At 49.5% G+C, this 12,015-nt stretch overlaps 2 protein-coding genes across 8 annotated transcripts in view; one reads left to right on the top strand and one right to left on the bottom strand.

Moving 5' to 3' along the window:
• LOC105453062 (probable RNA methyltransferase CG11342) overlaps nt 1–4,233 on the bottom strand; it is a 24,680-nt gene extending 20,447 nt beyond the window's left edge. For 2 of the 7 annotated variants that reach the window (XM_011694743.1, XM_011694745.1), the window contains exons 1-2: nt 658–821; nt 148–363 (exon numbers count right to left, since the gene is read on the bottom strand). The gene's annotated coding sequence lies outside the window, so the exon portion shown is untranslated. Of the gene's footprint in view, nt 1–147; nt 399–657; nt 822–1,582; nt 1,624–2,281; nt 2,401–4,211 lie in introns of those variants that run through there. The other 5 variants (XM_011694749.1, XM_011694748.1, XM_011694747.1 and 2 more) reach the window with 5 other exon arrangements.
• LOC105453064 (tribbles homolog 2) overlaps nt 991–12,015 on the top strand; it is a 20,395-nt gene continuing 9,370 nt past the window's right edge. Inside the window, exons 1-2 of the mRNA XM_011694750.1 lie at nt 991–1,466; nt 8,025–8,836. Of these exons, the coding sequence (XP_011693052.1) occupies nt 8,483–8,836 (354 nt within the window). The 5' untranslated portion in view covers nt 991–1,466; nt 8,025–8,482. The remainder of the gene's footprint in view (nt 1,467–8,024; nt 8,837–12,015) is intronic.

Genomic DNA, 12,015 nt, shown 5'->3' with positions numbered 1-12,015 from the left:
GGGGCAGGGAGAAGGGGGGGGGGAGAGGGGGAGAACAGCCAGTAGCGTCTCTCGCAACCGGATGGCTCCGATCTTTTTCGCGCAGGTCGGCGTGTTTGTTTCCTACGTATAAGTGAGATACAGATAAGATGTACGCGTATCTCTTACCTCAATGTTATTAATGGGCGCCCATCCGTCGCTTCCGCGAATTCGGCTTTCTCGATTTCAGCCAGCCGTTCGCCGCGAGGTTCGCGACAACAAGAACGATCATCCGTGCACGCAATCGTAACACGTGTTACGGTGGCGGCAGCGTGTGATGTAATACCGTTCCTGTTTCCGGCGATTCAGGACGCGCTTCTCCATCTCGTCATCTCTCGTTGACCTCTGCAAAGGTAACGAGTCTGGAGTGAGAACGCTGTCTGCATGTACACAAAAATAATTTCAATGTTATTTTTAGCAACTCTCAAGAATTTGTAAACAGCTTAAAATTTATCAGATATCAGATTTGATTGTAAACGTTATTATTAGCGTTTCAATCGTCCAACGTGTGAATTAACTTCTAAAATAAAATTAACGACACATTTATAAATACACTTTCAATTGCTCCAATTAAGAAAAAAATAAACAGAAAATCGCCTCACACAATCAGTATAGTGCATCAAAATATATCATACGCACTGCGTGCTCGCGTTCAGATGTCAATGTCGTCTGTATGGGCTAATCGAATTGAAGAAAGAATTGCGATATCTTACGCAGTATCGCTCGATACCGGATGAGGTGTATAAATCAAATCGTCGCAGAGAAGGAAAACGGGACTCCAGGGATCCACGCGCGGCCTCGTCGGAACTGCCGGAGCGGCCGATAACGCCGATGTTGGCCGAGCGGCGCGCACGGCGCGCGCTCGCGTCGTTCCGCCAGTTCCACGACCGCGGCCGAAGATCGCCGAGGCGCCGTGCACCCGGGACGGCCGGACGGTTACGTTCGCGTACGTTCGCTCGCCCGCTCGCAGTTGTCAGCTGCACAATGGCGACGTTGGTCTGTGCTCGCTTGTCCTGCTGCCGCCGTCGTTTCTGAGCGGTGGGCCGGCCCACAAACGTTGGACCGTCCGTTGCGCGGTTTACCACCACGAGTCTCTCCTCTCGCGCACGCTCTCTCTCCCTTTGTCTCTCTCGCTCTTGCTCTTTAAACGCCTCCGTCGCGGGGACCCCAAGTCTCGACGACCGCGTTTCGGGAACGAAAGCAGCGAACCGACGCGTCGCGTCTGCCGTCGTCGACGTGACGCAGCAGCCGACGAAGAAGTGAGCCAAGAAGAGAAGGAAGAAGAGGAAGAAGAGGACTCTCCGAGGCCGATCGCGGCAATTGCGCTCGATCTGCACACATCCCTCGCGGTGCCGCTCGCGGACGTCCAATCGTCTTAACCACCTTACCTACCCCACCGATTCAGGAACGACGTACGGCGACAAGTTACGAAGGAAAAAACCACGAAGGTAAAGTCTTTATCTTCGCGCGTCGACGGAAAAAAAAAAGAATGCTCCGACCGCGCGGGGCCGGGGGGGGGGGTGACGAGGAGGGGGAGTAGGTCGAGCGCGTGTGTGCAACCTACCCCTGACTCGCAGGAAACGCCGCTATCGACCGTGGAATACTACGGGGGATGCCTTCGCGTTTCGTGGGGTGGAAACGACGAACGAGTTGCGCGACATCTCTCCTCCCCCCCCCTCTCTAAGTGCCTATGTGTATACGTCGTTGTCTCTAGCCGCCGCCGCCGCCGCCGCTCGTGTATGAACGATGTCGCGCGACTCCAGTGCAAAGTGCAGTGCCTTATTGCAATCGACGCTACTATCGCGAACGTCGTTCGCCTCCGGCGGCGTATCTGCCATGCCCGACCGATCTGACCCGCCCGCTCGCGCGGCTCGTTTGAAATCCTCTTACCGCGCGAGACCGACGAGAGAGACGCGAGAGACTCTCTCACGATCGCAGTTTTCGTCGCCACGGACCAACCACGGGCGACTGGTGCACTCTCGACGTTAAACGCGCGCGGTCGCGTTCCCGTCGTCGCGCTTACTTTCGCGCGTGTCCGCGGTATATCGAGGAGCCAATTCGAAATGACGGAACACCGCAACACACGCGGTTCCAGCTCCCGAGAAAGTATATTTAATCGGAGCAATTAAAACGCGGAGTAATTGAGCGAAGATAAAGAGAGAAAAAAAAAAGCGCGCGCGTCACTTATCAAAATTGGATAACTGGGTCGATTAATGCCGCGGTTATTAATTGAAATTTATATACTAATTTATATTTAATTTACCACTTCGGGGCCACTTATCGCACTTCCGGAAAACGTCGACCGTAGGTCGAAAGCTGATGTCATGCTCTTCTTGAATTTCATAATGATTCTACAAATAATGGAAACGTAATCGCTTCCTGATAAAGACCGGCTCGGAGGTACAGTGATGTCATTGGGAGAACGGGAGAAATTCCTGCCGGGGGAAATCGAACTCTCGAGTGACGCGTTCGTTTGAAATTTTGCTCCCGTTGCATCGGAGACGGAGGCTCTCTTTCGAGGCACTCGCGAGAAAATCACCGGCGTTTCGGTCGAGTCTCTTTTCAGCCCGACGTTTGAAAATATTTGACTGCCGATCACCTTTCGCGCGCGCGCGCGTCCGTCGCACGCACCGGGCGCAACGCTTTTTCCTTCGCTCCCGTTGTTTATTTCCACTGATTGTGAGTCAGCGTGCGCTCGCACTGAATGAGCGTATTTACGTTGAATGAGCGATTTGACGCGGGCACTAAAACCGGTACGCGATCTCGCAGCGAGTTTACATTTTCCTCCCTCCCTCCCCCCCCTCCCCCCAAGCCGTGTGTGTGCCGCCACCGGCGATACGCAAATAAACTTGTTTGTTCCCGACAAAGGGAACGCGACAGTCTTTCCCAATCTTCGACACCGGAAGTTGTGCTCCGCTCATGTAGCGGACGTATACAGCGGTTTCTCTCGATCCACACGATCGCGGATGCTGCGACGGGTGGGAGGGAGGGAGGGAGGGAGGAGATTTCGCGGCGGGATCATCGCCGCGCCGGCTCGACGGCGACGCGCGGTCATTTTTACAATGTAAACGGGAGCGCGGCGAGGCTGTTAGGCAATTTACATATTTCGCGAGCTTGCGTCACGTACGGTTGCGCGCTATTAATGCAAACGGTGCCCGCAATATCGCTCCTCGCGCGAGCGCGCGACGATCGTGGAATTCTCCGCCATTTTGACCTTACCGAAGGATATCTGGTATCTCGTGTAGCCGTATGTGTGCACGTACGTGTGCGGCGCGCGTGCAACGGCCGTTTGTGTGGGTCGGCTGGTAATATCGCGGGTATCGTTTCGACACACGCGGCGACGGCGATGGCGATGGCGATGACGATGGCGGCGACGGCGGCGGCGGCGGCGAACGCAACACTTTACTAATTCCGAGCTCGCGATTTCGTCAGATATACGCGCGTTTCATTTAGGGGGAACGCGCGGGAAAGGGGCGGGAAAGACCTCGACAGTGCCCCGAGGAGTTCGCGCACCTGCCGGCTAAATCGTCTCTCACGAGACCGTCTCGAACATGCCGCGCGCTCGGCGGCTTCAATTCTCTCGCGATTTTATCGCGGAGTCTTTTTAAATTCCGCCGTATAAGAGAGCGGCTTATCTTTTGCATTTCGTTCTTTTTTTTGGTTTTTTTTTTGAAAATTACATTTTTGCTGTAGAGATTTTTATCGATCGTTTATAAGGGCCAGAAGAATGTAGGACTCCTGACGCAATGGAGTAGAGTATATAAAAGGTATTACGCGATACTCTTACTTCATATCGAAAGACACACGTGTGTGGTGAGGGCGAAATACGTTGCGGGAGGGGAAAAAAGCTGCAGAAAAGGTCAGCGCCGTTACCTCTATTCATGCATAACGAATTTGATTTCGTGTAGCTTAACATACACAATAACGATTACGTCATTTCCTTCGAAGGAAATGACGTGAAATCTTTACTGTGTATCAATCTTTATCGCGCATTATCGATCGTATCGATATTTTCTGTAACAGCTCTCACGCGCACTCTCTTTTTATGATAGATGCAAGATCGCCTTGGTTCGTTTTCGGCCGCCACCTGCGATTCCGGTTTGGCGCGCGTGGATTTCAAATGCACGTTTTTTTTTTATTTCGCCGGTCTCGGCGCCGCCTGCCCGAGGTTGAAATGCGAAATTGGTAAATACCATTTTGTAACCCCGTTAACTCTGTCTCTCTCCGTCGTTTCGATTCCGCTTCAACGGGCGCGCGATACAAAGATTATCAGTCCAGCCTTTTCGAAATACTCGGCGATAGCCGGGCCGCTTCAAGGAAACAGGTCGGGCTTGCCGGACGCGTCGCTGTGTTGCGCGCGTGTTGGGTCATCGTCGCACGCTGATATCCGAATGCTCCCTCAATCCGGAGTCCGGGCACGTTCACCTGCCGATACGGCGGTGACCTCGCGAATATCGCGGCATCCACGTGATCGTAGATAACGGCGGCCGCTTTCCGCCTCCTCGAGGAGAGCCCTCGGGCGGCGATAAAGCCGATATTACCTCGTCATCTCGTTTCGTATCGCGCGACGAAGAGGAAACGGCGAAGGATGGGTGGAAACGGCGGCTGAGGAGGAGAAGGGGGGGAGAGATGAGGAGGAGATGGCGGTGGTGGAGGCAGGGAGATCGCGTTGCTGTGCATGCACAGCCCTGATCTTTGGAGCGAGGAGACCCAACGTTGTTGCGTTGGCGTTGCCGACTTTTGCGCAAGTGCGTAGATATCGTAATGGAGGAGGCCGCGAAGAGTATCGCCAGTCAGCATCTGCGGCGCGAGTGATATATGATTTTCAAACGATACGATACAAAACGCGGCACGTAAACAGGCGACGTTGAGCAATATCATTCGTTAAAATTGTCTGAGGAGAGACAGCTATTCTCGCCCGATCGCCCAAGGTTGACCGTCACAAAAAAAAAATCCGGAATGTAGGCCGGCTGAGAATAGCGTGTGAATCTTAGGGATTATAATGCCGGACATCCGTCCAAAAGTTTCCTCCTCGCGGAAACGGTAAAAAAGTGCTGTAACGTATAACAGTTTTTGCGTCACTTGCGAACGGCAATTTTTAATTTGCTTCACACGTAGATAACTTAAATTAAGTTAAATTTACGCCCACCCTCAATTTATCTCGCCTCTTGCACTTCGATATCTCTCTTCGTGTCATCATCAATCTTAATTTCGCGTAATCAAGATCGATATAATATTCCGCGGAAAACTGATCTTTTTGTTAACCCATTTCAGCAGAAATACTGATCTTCATAACCGACCTTGTCGCTCGTTACTGTGGAGACGTTAATTGTTGCCTCTAATTCGCTATAATTCCTCACGCTGTGAACAAGAACAATGACCGCTTAGCAATCCCAGTTTCTTCTTCAATTAACTAATATCGTCGAGCCAAAATACGTATCGTATATTTGCTGCAGAAAATGAAGTCTAATTATACACGAGCTAAGTTTAATTATTGAAGTAATTGAAGAAGCGAAAAAATAGAGTGGAAAAATATTTTGATATCCCATAAAGAAGTCCGACGTTTTCATTTCTGACGTCGTTGAAGCGACTAACGAGCTTGTAATTTGACGTGGAATCGAATTACTTTTTTTTTTTTCATCGAATTAAAAGAGAAACGACTCTGCTGCGCGACGAAGTCGCATGAAAAATAATCATACGCGCCGGTCGCACGCTTCGAGGAGCTTCCCTCAAGGACATCCGCGCGACATTTGCATATCTTGAATCGGCGACTCTAAACGGTTGTGCGGATGAGAATGTATAATTCGATGAGGAAGAGGGGAGGGGGGCACTAAACACGAAGAGCAACGTCGACTCAGCGAATTGGGAGCGGATTTCGACGTGAAAGATGTATGGATCCACTTTCGTCCGATCGACTTTCCCACGGTCTCACGGCTAACGATCAAATTTGCCACGGTTATAATCGAGCCTCTTCACGAATTCGTAATATCTGAGGGAGAACTGTAGCCTTCGTTACCGTCAAACACAGAAACTCGCGATTTTCTTCACAGCGTCGAGTAAATGTTTATACGCTCGCTCGCACATCCTTCATTTTCAATTGTTTGTTATACTCGACCATCACGTGAGCGTCACGATGATTCGACGAACAACGGGAAAACGCTTTCGAGGTTCTAATAAAAAAGCTGACTTAATGTTTGCTCGCCGTGAAACGGCGATTCCGGGATCGGAATACAAACTCCGGGCGTTTGACCGGCAAACGCGGGAAAAATCGCGCGAACGGGATGAGCGCCGCGTACCCTCTCGGCGCACGCGACTCCTGCACGTTTGATCTGCGAACGCGGTGCGCTCGCTCCTCGCACGCGATGACCACGGATTTCGATGATGCGGCGGACGTGAGTGCATTGTTTTGTAAACATCGTGGATCAATGGCATGTCATCGACACTTATCGGCGGGGGGATGGTAGCGGGAGTGCAGCGGGGGAAAGAGAGGGGTAGCGGGGAAAGGCATTTACCAGCGATAAAATTACGCGCGTGAGTCATCGCGCGTGTGGATCATCGCAGCCCGCTACTATTTCAGGCGGTCTCGAATAAATTCGACCGTACCCCCCCGTCCTGATGATGAGGAGGGGGAGGAGGGATATGCTCCTTTCGCGAGCAATCGCGCCGTTTCGCGTACGTCCACGCGATTATCGCCGCCGCCGTCGCCGCGCCGGTCACGTGTGTATGGATATGTGTGTGCCGCCTCCTCTTTCCGTCCGATCATTCACAAAACCGTCACGTAATTTCCCTCGTCGCTGATTACTTTCGTTCGTCCGGTCCAGTGCCGCGAAGACATATCCGATACCTCGGGACCGAGAGGCCGTCGACGCCCGCGCTCGGTGTATCGGGAGAGTTGCAAAATTTTATCACCGAGATATTTATAAGGGATTAATTTGAGTTTCACTTTTCTGGATGCTCCTCGGCGTAATTTTTGCGTATCACGTGAACAAAGTGAGCGATCGTATAGCGACGTTGACTTTCTCCCGCGACTTCCGGATAAATTAATTTGCATTCGCTTTCTAAATTCATGGAAGACGATTGACGCATCGAGACACGTTAGTCTTGCAAAAATATATATATTTTTGCGCTTATGATGACGCGAGTGACGCGACAGGACGAAACGATCGACGTTCACATCATAAACGCGGCCGCGCTCCGGCCGGAAATTGGCTTGGAGCAGCCGCGAGACTCGCCGCCGTCCCTGTACCCCGGCGAATACCCCTGACCTTACGGAGCTCCCCCCTCCTCCCCCCTCTTCACTCCCTCTCGGCCGCGTAACCGTAGGAATTGCGCACGAGGCGCGGGAATGTCGAAACGTCGTACATTTTGAAATTGTCCGTGAATCATATTTACGGGCTCCTCGTGAACGGAACTATTGTCGTCGTGTCGTCGTCGGTCACATCGGATCGCGCGGGCGTGTGCGTAAAAACGCCGCGCGCGTGGGCGTAATTGTGGTGTAGGTGTGCCATGCCTCTCCTGCTATTTTGGCCAGGGCCACCTGCGCGGATTGCCGGCGATATCTTTTCCTTTTTATAAAACGAAAGGGATGTAGCGCGACGTCCCTCTTTCTCTCTCCGAGAGGAAGAAACGTGACGCAACGCCGCCGGTTTACCGTGATCCGTTATTTCGCATCCACTGGACGCGTTAAACGCAATGCTCGTCAGTTTCATTTTTTTTTCAATATGAAAAATCGCATATTGCAATTCGATTGCAATTGCAAAATATTATATCAGATACACCTGCATTGTATTGCAGACTATTTATATCTTGTTTCATTATACTCCGGATTTAAATTTATAAGAGTATAGCAGCAAACATATATCGAAATAAACTCGTATAACTTTTTGCATTTTGTTTCTAAAACAGTATATGTATAACGCGGACTGTATTCCATAGCTCTCTATGAGATAACCGGCCGCTACTAGAGACAATAGTCGCTACAGCAATCGTTCTTTTCTGCGTTGCAGGATCAGCTTTCGAGAGCGACCGACTGATAACCCAAGAAGATCTCTCTCCGTCCAAGGACCCGGCGCAGCGACACTGCGAAACGACACTGCGCGGGGCCACCGAAAAAGCACAAAGTGATATTTCTTTAACTAATAGTTAACGCGTTAGAGTTTAGAAGGGGGCCGAGACCGTCTCGCGAAACCCCACCCCACCCCCCTACCCGTCTCCGTGCTCTTTGTATATATACAAATGTCGGATACTCGAGCCGCAATATCCAGTGACTGAGTCTGCAAGTGACGCGAAGTGTGTTCAACGCATCTCACTATAATCCCGCGGATCGCGTGGACCAGGACACCTAGGGGGGGGAATTACAAGGACACACGCCGGGGTGTAAACGGCTGCAGCGTTCGAGTGACATACCGGGGTGTGTAAACGTGTGCGTGCGTGTGCGTGCGTCTCCGCTGTGTGTGCGCGCAACATGAGAGTGGCCAGGCAGCATCCACTGCAAGTATCGACCCGCACCAACAATGGCAAGACCTTCTTTGGGACCTTGGTCGGTCTCAACGGTGGTCAGGACGTTGTCCATCAGCAACCGTCACCGCCGCATCATCATCAGCAGCAGCAGCAGCAGCAACAGCAACACCCGACCAGCGACGAGAACAGCGCGGTGGTGCCGCCGAGCTGCGTCTTTCCGAGCTGCGAGTCGGTGCCCACCGACCTTCACGGTAGCCCGACCATACTGGGGGATCGATTCCAGCTACTTGGTCCGGCCGAGGGTAGCGCTCTTTATCGGTGCGTCGACGTGCACAACGATAAGCAGCTCGTCGCCAAGGTCAGTATCGAAATGCCTTCACGAAGGTCGGTTTCTCACTTCTCATCGCTTCGGCGATGAAGATATGGTCTCAAAATCTGTGCACTTCTACGCTTCTATGTAGAAACTATTAGCTAAATATTTGCAATATCTAGCAACTTCTACACGGAGAGAATTTTTTTTTAAATTTACCCTGCAAATCATGTTAATTGTGGGACAATATAGTATTTAGGAAAATTTTACTGTGCACTACAATAAATTTGACAGTAGTAAAATACAGTAAAATTTATTGTAGTGCACAGTAAAATTTGCCTAAATACTATATTGTCCCACAATTAACATGATTTGCAGGGTAAATTAAAAAAAAAATTCTCTCCGTGTATCGACAAATCAGCAGGAGGTATATTTATTCCATAACTTTTAAAAATTATACAATAATGTTTTCCATCGGCACCATCATATTAGCAACATTGTACTCTTAAACGAAACACGCGATAACTTGTAAGATTTATTTTTTATTTTAAGATTTATTTTTTATATTGGTGCTCGTTACAAATATTTGCTTTCCTAACGAGACGCGATTAAAGAGGGTATTTGGATGAAAATTGATATTCCATGCGGCATTGTTATATAATAGCCGCACAAATGGCTAACGCGATAAATAACCGTGGTTTCGCAATACCCGATGGCAATATCACGAATTAGCTTCTTTGCCGTATAATGCGGCACTGGCGCGGCATATAAAGGCGACGACGGCGGCGCGCCATCGCACGTGGATGCATCCGCGGCGCACTGCAGCTGCCGAGTTTCCATCCAACTGCCGTGGCAAGTTATATAATGGAGCATACGGACGTAACGGTTCGCTAATGTTCGGGTCGATCGAAGCCTCCACCGTGAAGCGCTCGTCGTTGCGAGATCGACGACGACGACGACGACGACGACGACGACGCAACCGAGCGGCGTATCTGGGAAACGTTACGTTTACGACTTCCTCGAGGGAAGACTCAATTAATCCTTATCTAGACGGCCTCCTTCCCTAATTGAAGGGAGAGAAAAAAAAGCACGATTTCCGTCGAGATACCCCGCTCAATAGGATACTCGCTCTCGTCCCGCGATTCGAGGTCGAGGCGATTCGAGTACGCCGCCGGGGAGACGTGCATCGAGACGTGATAAAGAAAGAAAAAAAAACCTGTCGGTTTTCTCTCTCTCTCTCTCTCTTAACACGCCGCGTTATTCCGGCAGTTAAACCGGATTCTCCGCAATTCTCTCCGCGCGATTCTTATCGAACGGCGCTCCGACTGGAAGTTTCGCGAAACCGAGCCTCCGCGCGTATCCGGACTTCAAAGGGTTTCGCATCGATAACGGGCGCGAAGAGGCGGACGGACCTCGTTACGTTAGATCAAAGTACGTATGCAAACGTAACGACGTAACACGCGCGCGTGCAAGCCGTTTCCTGTTCCACGGGCGCGTTTATGTTTATTTATGTCTCTATATACTTGCGCCGTATCGGCGACTGCATCTTGGAATTTCGTATCAGCGATCGGGCGGATTTCGACGTTCCGCATTTCGCGCACTTCTCCTCTTCCTTCTCGCTCTCTTTTTTTTCCTTTTTTTTTTTTTTGGTTCCCTACGCAACTCACTCGAGCTGTCATGTAATACGTGTACGCCATGGGGCCAGCATGGGGCCATGTGGACCCTCCTCCTCTCCCCCGCGCCCGTTTTCCATTAACATTTTACAATCGCCGCGCGTTATACAATGAGCCGCTTACATCATCGGCGTTGCGAACAAACACAAGGCTGTGTCACCTCGCCACCCGCCCTCTCTCGCCTCGCACATCCGTCGCATATCGCCGCACACACTGTCCGTTATTCATAATCGCTTCTAAAGCCGCGGCCGTTTAATTTAATTGACGATTACACACGAGAGCGTCGCGCGCTTTCGCAAGCGTGTCCGCATTTTGCGAGCCGCGATTGTGATTTTGGTGGAAAAAAAAGTAGGGGTCACGAGCTATTTCGGAGAACGGAGATCGGGGTCCAGAGGAGTATCAAATTAAAGTCGGCGACTCCTCGATGTAATTCGGGGAGACAAGAACGCGCGTGAATAGAGCGCGTTTATCATTATTTATATTTTTAATCACTATATACAAAACTTCATCGAGAGATGAATTTTAGAAATTTCTCTGTAAGGTAGATAAAAAAAATTGATAATCGATAATTATTTCATACATTATATTGCATTTGATAAATTGCTGGAAATTTAGATGACATTTTGAATAATTCAATTATTAACTATTGGGTTTGTCCCCGGGAAGCTGAGCTTTCTTTTACTTACGTACATCTTCGATTTCATCAAAAACCGCGAACAAGTTTTTGGCGTATTTTTTTAGTTGAAACATTACAAAAGCGGCATACGATGGCCGATCGGGGCGATTTCGTAAAGAATGCACGGTGCTCTTATTAAACTAATGGGACTCGAATGTCGAAACGGTGTCAGGTTTCGACACGAGCCAGAGAGATGAACAGCTGGACGCACAGAGTTTCAAAAGTGATCGACGATTTCGTTCGCCTATATGGTAGTTTTCATAACGCAGAGTTTCTGCGCTGGCACTGATCGACAAAAAGAAGGATTATTTATAAATAAATAACGCATGTATAAATCTGCAGCAATATCGATTAGACTTTTACCCTTTTCTGTAATCTATTTTCCATTTGACATTATATCGCATTACATCGAGGCTTAATTATAATCGAAGTTGTGCCAGATTTGTGGCATAATTATATGTATAAGTGTTTTATGACGCTCTCTCGGCGTCAAATTACTTCGGTATCGATATCTGATACACGTGAATCCAGTTAATTAGAATAATTAGAAGAAAATTGGAGCGGATATAATTTTATCAGCCTCGCACCAGAATTTGATAAAGAAGAACGTATCTTAATAATCGTTATTTAAATGTGAATATCACCTTTTCAAGGATATCCGCTGGAATAATTGAACCTCGTTGAACGTGAGCTAAAATTCACTTCCACTCAAATCAAAATTGAACACAGTCGGTATTGAGTTTTCTCCAGGAACGCTTGTTAAACAGAAAAAGCACCCATCGTTTTTAACTTCCACATGAATATATCCGTTCCAGATATAAAGACTCTTATAAGGAATATTGAACGCAGTACAGTTATGGACACATCGGTTGCAACAC

Source organism: Wasmannia auropunctata, unplaced genomic scaffold (genome assembly GCF_000956235.1).
Source record: "Wasmannia auropunctata unplaced genomic scaffold, wasmannia.A_1.0 LD336022.1, whole genome shotgun sequence".
Classification (NCBI taxonomy): Eukaryota; Metazoa; Arthropoda; class Insecta; order Hymenoptera; family Formicidae; genus Wasmannia; species Wasmannia auropunctata.
The sequence above is the reverse complement of the archived record's forward strand: the minus strand, read 5'-3'. Positions and strand labels throughout refer to the sequence as shown.